The following is a 15,365-nucleotide window of genomic DNA, read 5'->3' as shown; positions in this document are numbered from 1 at the left end:
TCTCATTTACATTCTGAGATTTCTGTTTTCAATCTCATCCTTCTACTCATTATCTCTTTGAATCCTGTCCACCTCCCCCAGTAGACAACTCTGGGCACCTTGATTTCAGGGCATTTCTTTTTCACCTTTATGTTTTTTGGAGCTTGTCATACAAGCAACTTCTCAATAAATGTTTATGAAATGGAACGAAAAACTCTAAAAATAGCAACCAAGGCCCAGTTTTTTGCTCTAAGTGCTGGTATGGCAGATTGCTTTTCCTCCTCCTGAACTTTTGTTCATAATGAGAAAGGCATATAAGAAGGAGTTTGAGAGACAGAAAGTGCCTCTGGGAGATGGCCTTTGTTCCTCAGCCTCACCGTGAAGGAAGGGTGGTGGCGCTCGATAAAGTGGGGGGTGGGGGGCAGACGGTGTGGTGCCCCGACGGCCTGAGTGTGTGTGATTGCCTTGGGGAGGCAGCCTGAAAAAGCAACCGCCACTTTGGGGGTTTGGACACTCTTACGGGAAGAAGTAGCCCTAGGTTAGTCATCTTAATAGGCTGACCAAGGAAAGGAAATTAATGGGGCCTCGACAGACAACAGCTCCTTAGATATAGTTTGGGGTGGTTTTGGTCTGCGATACTAGTATCTCGTAGTGTTCAAAGAATTGTTGCAGACCTGCTTTGTAATGTTGAAGTTGTATGATTGCCATCTTGCCCTTGTTCATGAATAATATGGTCCATTAACACGATCCATTACTTTTCTCAGTCCACAAATTAAACAGACCAAAATACAAGGCAATAACACCAAATACGCAGTTTGCAAAGGATGGTCAATGGCTGCCTTATAGAAAATATCCCTCTGCAGACTCCATCTTGGTGTTACCCTTTGGTAAGGAAGGACCCAAGTTTCGACCCCTCCTCCCAATGTTATGAGAGACCAGACTAGTGGGACCAGTGAGCTGCTCACATCTTGGAAAGGAGCCATATGAATGGCCATTTTCAAGAAAAGGAAAATTGAGTGCTTGGCTAGTCCTAATGTAACTGAAACTACCATACTCAGAAAACTACTGGAAGAAATCCCCAGAGCACAGTTTGACAGCATCAGAGTATCAGAATGTAGCAGACAGCTCTGAGAGGAGCAGTTATTTTCTGATCATCCTCAACCTAATCACCCTGGAAAACTGTAGGAAAAGCTAGTAGTGTGGGATATTGAATGTTGATGTATTGTTTGGGTCCAGTATCTTCAGAGCTCCTTACCAGCAAGTCAGGAAAATGCGGGTAATACACCAGGCAGACATTAAGTGGGTGAACAGCTGGTAGGTGGGTTGTACTTGGAAACTATTTGGTTCTTCAAATTAAGCAGGAGAGTGTCTCAGCAAAAATTAGTAAGTATGGGGAATTCCCTGGAGGTTCAGTGGTTAAGACCCCGAGCTTCTACTACAGGGGGTGCAGGTTCAATCCCTGATTGGGGAACTAAGATCCCGCGTGCCGTGCAGTGCAGCCAAAAAAAAAAAAAAAAAAAATTAGTAAGTATGACTTTAGTGGAATTGGTATCAGTATTGACACATTGGTGAGGTAGCGAGCAAAAAGATAAGGCTCACTGAGGGAGAGTTTAGTTCATTTATACAACAAAAGCATGTAAGGTAAAACACGCAGGTAACATGTATTGATAAGATAGAAGTATCTTTGGGGAAAGATTATATATGTACATCTATGCAGGAGAGCTGTAAGTGCCCTGGTGAACCACATGCTAGCTGAGCCTCAGTCATTCATTGACTGATGTTTTTTTAAAAAAAAAAAAAACTAGAAACACTTGAATTTGAGAAACTAGGACAAGGGTATACCATTTTTTTCTGGGCTTGGGTAATAGAGAAAAATTTACCAACATATGTTACCGCTGTGTGTGTGTGTGTGTGTGTGTGTGTTTGTGTGTCTGTGTGGCCAGGCTTGGAGTCTGTCTCTAGCATACCCCAATTCTCTTTGCATTTTGGTTTATCAGATATTGTCACAAATTGCAATCCCCTAGACATAGACCCTGTGTTTCTTCACCATGTGCCCCTTCTCTGGGGAAGCATCAAATTCCTTACCAACCTTTCGGAAGCAGCTGAGTGAGCCCCACTCTCTGGCAATATGAGAGGGAACTTGAGCTGTTAACAGAGTTAAAGTGATTTTTAAAAAATCTCCTGAGACTACAGAAAGCCCATTAACTCAGTATTCATCCAAAGTGACCTGTCTACCCTTCTGGTATTGCTTCATAGGCAGGCAGCCAGCTCAGGGTGAGTGTGGGGTTGGGGAGAAGGTGAAGTATCTTGTGGCATATGCATCGCCTTGTTGTAACTTGCTCCTGGTCTAGAATATGGACTCTTCGGAGCAAGGAGAATTGAATGAGATCATGTCTGGAAAGTTCCCCCATCCTTGGAAAGTATTAAAATGGGTTTTAATTCTGTTCGCATCTAGGAGAATAGAACTGTGTAATTACTGCAAGGAACCTTAGAAATTCATGCATGTCTTTTACACATATTTAAGGAAGCGGAAGCCCAGTGGTAAAAGTGACTTAGTAGCTTAGCATCGCAAATTAATGAATTGTGTACTGAAGCCAGTAGGTAACCCAAGACAGTGTCTTAAAGCAGAAATGAAAATTTTGTCTGCATTTGATCTATACCAGGGTGACAGCCTCAGAGACCTATAAGGGAGCCAGGCTAGTATCATAAATGAGCGCACGAGCTGGGATTACAAAAAGAGGGAGTGACGGGAACTGTGGCAAACTGGAGAACATGTCTCTTCTGTTTAAAGGCAGCAGGTTATCCCCCTGTGTGGGAAGGCAGGCCCAGTATTGCCAGACCCATTCATTTTGCAAGGGAAGTTAGAAATGGATCAACCTTGTATTGACCAAATCAAGCTTGTTGGAAGGGCTGAATTTGGCCTGAGGAATGGCTTTGCTCCTGACAGCAGATACACAGTTACCCAGGTCTGTGGGCTGAGCACAAAGGAATCCATCCAATGCATGAATAGCAGCAGCTAATTATAAGTTTTTTCCCCCCAAATTTTTCAAGACATTGTTCTAGCTGATAGTTTCAAAATCCTTGCCCTACTTTGTCTCAACAGAGGGAAATCCATAAGTAGTACATTCATCTCTTTCCTTCTTCACTCTCAGGGAAAGTTTTTAATGAGAAGTGGAGAAGGGGAAGAGACAGAGGGCCTGGAAGAACCCCAAGCTGGTGATCTGCTTTTGAATAATAAAGAATCACCAGGTGGTGGGTATAGTCCAGCGTGCCCTGTCTGGTACTTTCATGTCCATCTGGAACTTAACAAAGTGAAGATTTATGCCAAGATCCAGCCCTGAGGCAGAGAAGAAAGAACACCAACAGTTTCTGAATAAATGCCAGGCTCTCTTCTGCCTCTCTGTGAATGTCTTCTGGCTTTTAAAAAGAGAAGCCTTCTAAATCTCTGGCAATATAATTATTTTTAGAACAACTGACTGGGAGTACCCAAGGGTATAAGGAATAAGCCAAATGTTGAAAGCATCTCTCTGTAGGATTATTGCAATCACCTCCCTGTTTCTGCCTTCCCCACCCAGAGAGTCTGTTGTCAAAACATTAGCCAGACCTTTCAAAACATTTGTCACTCCGTTCACCTCTTTTTTTTGACTCACAAGACTCCAGTGACTAAATTTCTGTCAATGTCCCAAAGGCTTTATACAATCTGCCCTCTGCCCAACTTTCCTATTATTTCCTTCAGCTCACCTCCTGCTACTCAGTCTGCCTAGCCACACTGGCCTCCTTGTTGTTCCAGAAATGCTCTGGCATGCTCCCTCCTAAGAGCCTTTGCATTTGATGTCCCCTGCTTAGAAGACTCTGCCCAAATACTCATATTATTGCTTCTCAGAGAAACTTTGCCTCCTGAAAATTGCAATCCCCTTCTCCTCCCCATAGCTCCAGGATTCCCTACCTCTATTTCCTACATTAATTTTTTTTTTTTTTTTAAGGATTAAGGATACGGTCTTTATACTCAAAGCCTTTGCAGTTATTTTTTTTGTTGTTTTTTTTTTTTTGCGGTACGCGGGCCTCTCACTGTTGTGGGCCCTCCCGCTGCAGAGCACAGGCTCTGGACGCGCAGGCCCAGCGGCCATGGCTCACGGGCCCAGCCGCTCCGCGGCATGTGGGATCTTCCCGGACCGGGGCACGAACCCGCGTCCCCTGCATCGGCAGGCGGACCCCCAACCACTGCGCCACCAGGGAAGCCCCCTACATTAATTTTTTATAGTATCTGTCCCCAATTGCTAGTGTACATTTTGCTTTTTTGTTTCCTTTTACTATAATATTAGTTCCATGAATGCAGGCATTCTGGTCTGTTTTGTTCACTGCTACATTTGTGGAGCTTAAAACTGTTGCCTAAAAACATAGTAGGTGCTTAACAAGTATTTGTTAATACATTTTGAGACTTTTTTCCCCTTCTGTGCTAGGAATGGTGGCCTTCACTGTGCTGGACAGATACACCTCTGGCTACTGCATCATGGTGTTTTTAACATTTCCATTAATGGACTTTGTCTGTTTTCCAAGTTTTCTAGGTCAATTCTACTTCCTAAACACATCTAGATTTTTTTTTTTTTTTTTTTTTTGCTTCTCTCCATTTCTCCTATCCTATCCCTTAGTTAAAACTATCACAACTTCTTGCTTTCCCCAACTACTTTTGTTCCCTCTACACAGTGTCACTCAACAGCCAGAATGATCTAAAGTCTAAATCTGGTCACTTACCATTCATTCCCTCATTTAAAATCCTTCAGTGGTTTCCCATTGACCTGCACAAAAAACTCATATCCTTCCTCCATCCCTCAGGGCCCTGCATGGTCTGGTTGCAAGATTGGCTTTCTCTGTTCCTCTAACAGGCCAAGTTCCTCCCTGACTCAGGGTCCTTGCTGTTCCCTCATGATGGAACACTCTTCTGTTCCCATTTTTCATCTGGCTGACATTCTCTTCCTCTCAGTTTAAATGCTCTTTTCTCTGAGTTCCTCTGAGTCTCTCTACTAGTTAAATTACTCTGCATATTCCTTCATAGCACTTGCTACAATAGTAATTCAGTGCTTGTGGAACTGTTTGTCCAATGGCTGTCTCTACAAATACCTATTGAGGATAGAAACCCTTCCTGTGGGGTTTGTCTTTGTCTTTCCAGCACTTAACACTGTCCCTGATACATAGTACTAGCTTAATGATTGTGGAGAAATAAATAAAAATAGATGTCTTGCCACCCAGGGACTGGACACTGTGTGGGGTGGTATCTCATTAATTAACGATGTGTTTCTCTCCACAGAGATTATTTTCCAGAAGATGATGGGGAGATGGTACCTAGAACAAGTCATGCAGCAGGTAAGGAGGTTGTGGGACTTGCTTTGCTAAATTCTTGGTCTCCTGCTGATCATAATTCCCTTAAATTATAGACCGTTTAATTTCACCGTGGCACGTAGTATATAATTCCCCACCTTCCCAGAACAGTGCAGTAAATCATAACTGAAATACTTATGTGAACTCTTCATACTTTTTTTTAATTAAAAAAATTTTTTTAATTAATTTATTTATTTTTCGCTGCATTGGGTCTTCATTGCTACGCGCAGGTTTTCTCTAGTTGCGTCAGGCGGGGGCTACTCTTTGTTGTGGTGCACGGGCTTCTCATTGCTGTGGCTTCTCTTGTGGAGCACGGGCTCTAGGCGGATGAGCTTCAGGAGTTGTGGCTTGCGGGTTTAGTTGCTCCGTGGCATGTGGGATCTTCCCAAACCCGTGTCCCCTGCATTGGCAGGCAGATTCTTAACCACTGCACCACCAGGGAAGTCCCAACTCTTCATACTTTTAACAGTTCTGTAATTGCAAGTTAAAGTCACTTGTAAAATGATTAAGATAGATTCTTCCACTGAAATGAAATCTCTAATATACCATTAAAATGAGTATAATAACAGTGTCAACCTCATAAATAAGATTAGAAAAGCTCTTAGTCCAGAGCTTGTCAAGGAATAAACACCCAGTAAATATTATTATTATTATTAATGTATTCATAATAATATATCATTTCTGCACTAACATTAGCTAGGGGTCTACCTAAATTACAAAACTAAAGTGAAAATAACTCTCTTTTGGGAGCTATTTTTCACAAAAACTTTTAGTCACTTGGTATTTTACTTACTTTGCTAAGTGAGTTGCCTTTTCACACCAGCCTTGAAGCACAGATTGTTCATATGCACAATGTAGAAAAAAAGTTTTTAATTTGAATATGTTAAGGACTTTGGAGTCACTTAAAATTAGCCTTTGTAATTGTGTATGTGAAATCTATAAATTCATACTCATTTTGAGCATTAAGAGTCTCCATTTTGAGGTACAAATTGAAGGACTAGGGCAAAATAGAAGGGGAATGAAGAAAATGCCTATTATAAAAAAGATATTAGGTTGGGCACTTTCACTGATTATTTCATTTAATCCATATGAAAGCTCTGTGAGTTAAGCATTGTTATACCCATTTTTACAGAGGCAGTGATGCTCAGCAAAATTAAGAGATTTGCCTAAATTCCCACAATTAGCAAGTGGTCAGGATTCATATCCAATTTTTTTTTCTTTAACATTTTTGTTGTGTCCATATCCAATCTTCAAAGACTCTTACCTTTCTACCATATCCTATGAATCTAACTGTAATGTATGGTTGTTTTATCAAATTTTCTGCCATTTAATTGCCTGTTTAATTTCACCTAAATGTGGAAAAAATCATTTTTTTTAACTTATTTTAATTAAAACATTTGCATTTACTTAGAAATATCAAGTTAGCAACAAAACCATTCCTATTACTACTATTATTATTATTAATTTGCAATCACAGTGTGGTATACAATTAACAGAACAACAATTATTTTGAACAAGCTTAATCAAAGACAATTGAAAATGGGAAAAATCCCAACTCTATCTGTAAGTAATTTGTACTGTGTACCAATAAAACCTGCTTTAAATTTCTGTGCTAAATTAAACCCCTGTACTCTATCAGGCAAGGTTAGTGGCTATTGAAAATACCATTAAGGATAGGGCTATCTAAAGACACACTTGATAGTATGTTATTTTTACAAACATGAAAAGACACTGTACAGTGTCCAGTTTAAAGACAAATCATGTAAATCATATGGCCTTACATTCCCCCCACCACCTTTTTTCTTCTTTAAAATTGGTTATGTAATGAGTAGTTAAATACTTCTAGACAAGAAAAAACCTGCCCCTGGAACCACACTGTTTATCATCATTATTTTTTTTAATCTTCATCTTCTTCATATTTCTCTTTGTCATCATCTTCTTGACCCTTTTGTCTTTCTTCTTTTTCTTTCTTTCTTTCTTTTTTTTTTTTTTTTGGCTGTGCCCTGTGGCTTGTGGGATCTTACTTCCTTGACCAGGGATTGAACCCCAGCAATGAGCATTTAAAAAAAAATTCCGAGAAGTTGATTGAAGCATCTGGGGACTTTTTCTTGCATTCCTTCTGGAAAGTTTGTAGAAAGAAAGAGAAAGAGGGAAGGAGGGAGGGAGGCATATATTCTCCCATCCCATAGGTTGCCCTTTCATTCTATTGATGGTTTCCTTTGCTGAACAGAAGCTTATTAGTTTGATGTAGTTCCACTTGTTTATTTTTGCTTTTGTTGCCTTTGCTTTTGGTGCCCATGCATATATGGTCCATTAATTTTCGACAAAGGAGATAACAATATACAAGGGAGGAAGGAAGGAAAGAGAAAAGAAAAAGGGGGGAAAAGAAAAGAAAGGGAAAGGACAGAAAAAGAGCATATTATGGTATTTTTCTGCTTGGCCCTTTCAGATCACCTTTGCCCATGTGTCTATGTCTAGTTAACTTTTCCTCAGTGGGGTGCAGAGTCACCTAGAGCCCATTTCACTCTCACTTGCACTGACACTGTCTATGGATCTCAGTGTGTTGCTATGCCTGTCATTCTTTCTGATTTAAAAAAAAAAAAAATTGTTCGGTAATAAAGGTGCATTGCTTCTTACTGTCTGCCAAGAAAGATGTATTTTTCTGTGTCTTCTGCCTGAGTCTACAACCCCAAGCCCACCTCAATCGGAGGTCATTTGCATACCATGCTTGAAGGAAGCCCTGATTTCTTATTCTTTTACAGTGTAACTTCTCCAAGGCAGGCCTAGTGTGAGTAGCAGCTTAGCCTTCACTAGCTTCTCCCAGGGCAGTGCTTCCTTTGGTTAATGGAAAGACTGTGTCTCTTCCCCTTTGCCTGTTTTTCCCTGACTCTCAGGCCTGTTACAATCCCCTTCCCTACTAAAATAACACAGTATTAGCATACTGCTAGGAAGGTTGAACGGAAGGAATGTGGGATTGGTTCTGCCACTTTTTGCAATGTAATCTTGGGCAAGCAAACTTGCTGAACGTTTATTTACTCATTAGTTAAATGAGTGTACTAATCACATCAGTCTATTTCACTGGTTGCAGTAACTATAAATGAAATTATTCCTATACAATAACCTAAAAGATCCTCTGTAGAGAGATTATGTAGAAATACTTCTTAGCTAGTAGCTTGATTTTTTATTTCAAATAAAGCTATTTCAGTTATCTTTGGTCATGTTGACACACCACTCTAAAACTTAGTGGCTTAAATATGTATAGCTGATTCAGTTTGTTATACAGCACCAACTAACACAACAATGTTAAGCAATTATACCCCAATAAAGATGTTAAAAATAAATAAATAAATAGAACTTAGTGGCTTAAAACAGGGGTCAGCAAACTGCAGCCCATAGGCCCAGTTGCCAGTATTTGTAAACAAAGTTTTATAAAAGCACAGTCATGCTCATTCACTAACATATTTTCTGCATCTTCTTTGAGCTATCAGGTCAGAGTTGAGTAGCTGTGACAGAGTTGATGCCCATGAGCCTAAAATATTTACTCTCTGGCCCTTTAAGAAAAAGTTTGCCCACTCAAGGCTTAAAACAACAATGGTTTATTATTTCTCACAATCCTGGATGTTAGCAAACTGGGCATTTCTTCTGTTGGTCTCACTTGGGATCACTCAAATAATCTGACAGCTTTTTTTTAATGTCTTTATTGTAGTATAATTGCTTTACAATGGCGTGTTAACTTCTGCTGTATAACAAAGTGAATCAGCTATACGTGTACATATATCCCCATATCTCCTCCCTCTTGCATCTCCCTCCACCCTCCCTATCCCACCCCTCTAGGTCGTCACAAAGCATCGAGCTGATCTCCCTGTGCTATGCAGCAGCTTCCCAGTAGCTGTCTATTTTACATTCTGTAGTGTATATATGTCCATGCCACTCTCTCACTTCGTCCCAGCTTCCCCTTCCCACCCACCATGTCCTCAAGTCCATTCTCTACGTCTGCGTCTTTATTCCTGCCCTGCCCCTAACTTCATCAGTACCATTTTTTTTAGGGTATTTGTTTTTCTCTTTCTGACTTACTTCAATCTGTATGACAGATTCTAGGTCCATCCACCTCATTACAAATAACTCAGTTTTGTTCCTTTTTGTGGCTGAGTAATATTCCATTGTATATATGTGCCACATCTTCTTTATCCATTCATCTGTCAATGGACGTTTAGGTTGCTTCCATGTCCTGGCTATTGTAAATAGTGCTGCAATGAATATTGTGGTACATGTATCCTTTTGAATTATGGTTTTCTCAGGGTATATGCCCAGTAGTGGGTTTGCTGGGTCATATGGTAGTTTTATTTTTAGTTTTTTAAGGAACCTCCATACTGTTCTCCACAGTGGCTCTATCAATTTACATTCCCACCAACAGTGCAAGAGGGTTCCCTTTTCTCCACACCCTCTCCAACGTTTATTGTTTCTACAATCTGACAGCTTGACTGGGAATGAGGGTCCGAGACAGCCTTTCTCAAGTGTCTGGCAGTGGTGACTAGCATCTTCATTCCCCCTGTACTTGGCCTTTCCTCCCCATGAAAGGTAGTCTGGGCTTCTTCACAACAAGGTGGTCTTGGGGTTTTAGGAAGGCAAGAACAGAAATGCAAGGCCTCTCAAGGCCTAGTCTCCTGAACGCATCCAACAGCAGCATTTTCATCACATTCTCTAGGTCAAAGAAAGTCACTAAGCCAACCCAGATTCAAGGGGTAGAGAAATAGACCCCACTTTTTGATGGCAGAAGGAACATCACATGACAAAGGCGTGTGGACATAACCTAGTGTGCTGTGCTGGGGACCACTACTAATATGATCTACCACAGGCTGTTGTATGTGAACTGCTTCTCTGGGGCCTAGAATTGGTTCATATTTTGCAGAAACCAAATTCTGCTGGAACATGCAGGTTGGGATGATCATAATGCCACTATTTTATAAAATTTTCTGTTCTGTTTCATTGGCAGCTTTTCTTAGTGACACCAAAGATCGAGGCCCTCCAGCGCAGTCACAGACCTGGAGAAGTGGTGAGAAGGTCCCCTTTGGGCATTCCTTGAGAGCATTTGAAAGACCCCTTCAGGTGCAGACCCAGGCTCTTCGAGACTTTGAGAGGGTAAGTCACATGGGTGGATAATTGTTATCCAGGTTAGAAGGAGTATCAGGGGATAGTGGTGTCTTATAAAAGTATGACCCATAATTTAGCTTGAATTATGGGTATTCTTATCAAAATGTTGTCTCTTTCAATAGCATTTATCCCGATAAGCTTATGCACTGTTAGCTATATGCTGAGCACTGTGGTTAATGGGCAATTGCCTGTACCACTATTTCTGTCTTAACATTTTTACGCCTGGTTTACTTCTCAGATAAATTTAGGAAGTTTAAATGGCACCCCGAGAATCTGTAGGTGGGCCATAGTGAGCCCAGGAGACCTAGTCAGTCGGCTGGCATTATATGCTCTGCTGTTGGCTTGGACCACTCTGGATATCTGGATACCGTCTGCAGCTTGAGGTGGCTCAGCCACAGCCATTTGCTTCTCAACAAGAATCTGGCATTGTTGCTTGAAACTCCTGATTTAACTCTTGAAGTGCTCTGCATCTTGATAGGTTTATCCTTAGATTTGGCCAAAAGCCAAATTACTTACAATGTAATACAGGCCCCTAGATCCCTGTGCCCTGGTTTGATCCAAGGAGGTCTGCACAATAGAACCTATCTACTGGAACCTATCTGTGGGCTGGAAAGAACACCCAGGATTTCTTACATCCCTGTGTGCTAAAAAAGGAAACAGCTCTTTGGTGCCCCCTGGGGGTTGCCCAGGAATCAGGACACACATATATACTGTGTAAAAATGCCCTGAGATGTGTGGGTTTCTTTCATTCTTGAATTGATAGCTTTTGTTATATATAATAAAAATTCCATTTTCAAAAAAAGGTTAATCAAGTAGTGTTGACATGCGTTTACCCTGTCTTCTTTCAATTTGTAAATAGAAATGTTTCACTAGGACCTAATGTACATCCTACCAGACATTCCTGTGGACAAAGAATGTGTTCCATATAATGTGTGCCTGAGAATCTAAACAGCCTACTCTTGGTTTTTGTGCTCAGAGTTGTCATGGCCACCGTTTTTTTTTTTTAAAAAAGGCAGAGTTTGCAGGAATATTAAGCGGTTTTGAAGACTAACCCTCTGAACAGCTGTGGTGCTGGTGGTAGGAGTGGGGGCAGTACCACCCACCCCCTTCCTCTTTTCCGCCTTTTGCATCTACTGCAGTGCAGAAAGGGTGAGCAGAGCTGTGGCACTCCCCAAAGCTGTGAGGGTGCTCTCTGAAAGGCAGTCTGCCTGCGTGTTCCTTTTGGTGGAGAGGTGATTTGGATCATAGAAATGAAGGGTGTCACCTCTACTGATCAGATGAATGCCCAGGTGCTGTGGGAGAGGGAAAATAATGGGCTGAGCTGGGTGATGAGCAGAGGTCAGCTGACTTTCAACTGTGGAGTCCTAAGTCTTTTTCTCTGAGCAATAAGGTCTAATATCGTTGGTTAGTCCTTACTCCTCAATGCTGGGAACCACTGACAGAAACCAAGGTAAGATGCAGAGAAAAGGCCAATAAGAGATATTTTACATGTCTCTCCCCTATGTGTCAAGCAATATATAAATAACAATGAGGCTACAGCACATGCATTTTTCAGAATGGTCATTGTCAGTAAACCAAGCTGTGACCTGCTCACAGGTCTGTTCATTCTTACATCCATTCATCCATCCATTCATTCTGTAGACTTTGAATGATAGCACCTGCTGTATGAAGAATCTCCATGAAAGGATTTGAAAATTAGAGGAAACATTAGTTAGAAAAAAAAATGTAGGAGGGAGAGTGACACATTCCAATGTCCCACCCTAAAAACTGGTAAAACACTAAATAACATGATATTTTCTCTAAATTTTAAATCATGCATTCAGTAGCCTTGGGATAAAGGATGAGATCTGAGGGGAAAGGGACATATTAAAGGTTTGTGCCAGAAAAAGGTTAGCTCCTCCAGGGCATGAAGCAGATGTCAAAGAAATACAGGCCTGGCCTGGGCAGCCAGGAGTCCATCTGTCTTAGTCCATTCAGGCTACTATAACTCAGACTGGGTAGCTTATAAACAACAGAAATTTATTTCTGACAGTCCTGGAGGCTGGAAGTCCAAGATCAGGGCACCAGCATGGTTACCTTCTGGTGAAGGCCCTCTTACTGGTTCATAGCTGATGCCTTTTCACTGTGTTCTTACATGGCAGAAGGGGCTAGGGATCTTTCTGAAGCTTCTTTTATAAGACATGAAACCCAAAGGCCCATCTCCTAATACAGGACCATCATCTTTGAGGTTTAGGATTTCAGCATATGAATGGGGGCAAGGGGGACACATTCAGACCATGGCGCCATCCTTACTTCACTTATCCCTGCAACAAATACTTGATCACTTCAAATAAGATGCTATTCCTATCCTTAGTAATAGTCTATTGGGAAGTACGGACACTGCATTACTTACAATATAAGGTGTCCTTATGGTAAAGATAAGGACAGTGTACGCTGAGATCTTGAGAGAGAATATTTAATTTTATTAAAGGACAGAGAAGGGCCTCCTACAAGAGGACACCTCTCATGGGGCTGCACATTTAGTGACGTCTTCAAAGTTCAGTTAGATTTTACCAGTTAGAGAAGGAGATTATAATATTCTGGACAAAGGGGAAATTTGGGTGAAAGGAAGAGAAGTACGTTCATGTATAGATCTGATAAGAGACTGGGATAGAGGGATGCTATGGTCTGAATGTTTGTGTTCGCTCACAATTCATGGGTTGAGATACTAACCCCTAAAGGTGATGGCATTGGGAGGTGGGGCCTTTGGAAGGTGCTTAACTCATGAGGGTGGAGCCCTCATGGATGAGATTAGTGCCTTATGAAAGAGGCTCCAGAGAGATTCCTAGCCCTTTCCACCATGGAAGATACAAGAATTCTGTGACCCAGAAGAGAACGCTCACATGACCAGGCTGGCACCATGATCTTTGACTTCCACCCTCCAGAATTGTGAGAAATAAACTTCAGTTGTTTATAAGCTACCCCGTCTGTGATATTTTCTTAAAGCAGCCTGAACAGACTTAGTCAAGGGAGGTATGGAGGGAGACTTAGAACAAGGAAAGAGGAAGTTTATAGCAATACAATCCTACTAAAGAAACAGGAAACATCTCGAATAAACAACCTAACCTTGCACCTAAAGCAATTAGAGAAAGAAGAACAAAAAAACCCCAAAGTTAGCAGAGGCAAGAAATCATAAAGATCAGATCAGAAATAAATGAAAAAGAAATCAAGGAAACGATAGCAAAGATCAATAAAACTTAAAGCTGGTTCTTTGAGAAGATAAACAAAATTGATAAACCATTAGCCAGACTCATCAAGAAAAAAAGGGAGAAGACTCAAATCAATAGAATTAGAAATGAAAAAGGAGAAGTAACAACTGACACTGCAGAAATACAAAAGATCATGAGAGATTACTACAAGCAACTCTATGCCAATAAAATGGACAACCTGGAAGAAATGGACAAATTCTTAGAAATGCATAACCTGCCAAGACTGAATCAGGAAGAAATAGAAAATATGAACAGACCAATCACAAGCACTGAAATTGAAACTGTGATTAAAAATCTTCCAACAAACAAAAGTCCAGGACCAGATGGCTTCACAGGTGAATTCTATCAAACATTTAGAGAAGAGCTAACACCTATCCTTCTCAAACTCTTCCAAAATATAGCAGAGGGAGGAGCACTCCCAAACTCATTCTACGAGGCCAAAAACAGACAAGGATGTCACAAAGAAAGAAAGCTACAGGCCAATATCACTGATGAACATAGATGCAAAAATCCTCAACAAAATACTAGCAAACAGAATCCAACAACACATTAAAAGGATCATACACCATGATCAAGTGGGGTTTATTCCAGGAATGCAAGGATTCTTCAATATATGCAAATCAGTTAACGTGATACACCATATTAACAAATTGAAGGAGAAAAACCATACGATCATCTCAATACATGCAGAGAAAGCTTTTGACAAAATTCAACACCCATTTATGATAAAAACCCTGCAAGAAGTAGGCATAGAGGGAACTTTCCTCAACATAATAAAGGCCATATATGACAAACCCACAGCCAACATTGTCCTCAATGGTGAAAAACTGAAAGCATTTCCACTAAGATCAGGAACAAGACAAGGTTGCCCACTCTCACCACTCTTATTCAACATAGTTTTGGAAGTTTTAACCACAGCAATCAGAGAAGAAAAGAAATAAAAGGAATCCAAATCAGAAAAGAAGAAGTAAAGCTGTCACTGTTTGCAGATGACATGATACTATACATAGAGAATCCTAAAGATGCTACCAGAAAACTACTAGAGCTAATCAATGAATTTGGTAAAGTAGCAGGGTACAAAATTAATGCACAGAAATCTCTGGCATTCCTATACACTAATGATGAAAAATCTTAAAGTGAAATCAAGAAAACACTCCCATTTACCATTGCAACATAAAGGATAAACTATCTAGGAATAAACCTACCTAAGGAGACAAAAGACCTGTATGCAGAAAATTGTAAGACAGAGATGAAAGAAATTAAAGATGATACAAATAGATGGAGAGATATACCATGTTCTTGGATTGGAAGAATCAACATTGTGAAAATGACTCTACTACCCAAAGCAATGTATAGATTCAATGCAATCCCTATCAAACTACCACTGGCATTTTTCACAGAACTAGAACAAAAAATTTCACAACTTGTATGGAAACACAAAAAACCCCGAATAGACAAAGCGATCTTGAGAATGAAAAACGGAGCTGGAGGAATCAGGCTCCCTGACTTCAGACTATATTACAAAGCTACAGTAATCAAGACAGTATGGTACTGGCACAAAAACAGAAATACAGATCAATGGAACAGGATAGAAAGCCCAGAGATAAACCC

At 40.7% G+C, this 15,365-nt stretch overlaps 1 protein-coding gene across 9 annotated transcripts in view; it reads left to right on the top strand.

Annotated features, from left to right (window-relative positions):
• PDE4DIP (phosphodiesterase 4D interacting protein) overlaps positions 1-15,365 on the top strand; it is a gene marked incomplete at both ends in the record, with an annotated part of 225,879 nt that overhangs the window by 47,041 nt on the left and 163,473 nt on the right. For all 9 annotated transcript variants that reach the window (XM_082833039.1, XM_082833041.1, XM_082833030.1 and 6 more), the window contains 2 exons: positions 5,285-5,340; positions 10,349-10,494. In XM_082833039.1, the coding sequence (XP_082689165.1) occupies positions 5,285-5,340; positions 10,349-10,494 (202 nt within the window). The remainder of the gene's footprint in view (positions 1-5,284; positions 5,341-10,348; positions 10,495-15,365) is intronic.

This window comes from Leucopleurus acutus (genome assembly GCF_964270905.1).
Source record: "Leucopleurus acutus genome assembly, chromosome: 2".
NCBI lineage: Eukaryota > Metazoa > Chordata > Mammalia > Artiodactyla > Delphinidae > Leucopleurus > Leucopleurus acutus.
The sequence above is the reverse complement of the archived record's forward strand: the minus strand, read 5'-3'. Positions and strand labels throughout refer to the sequence as shown.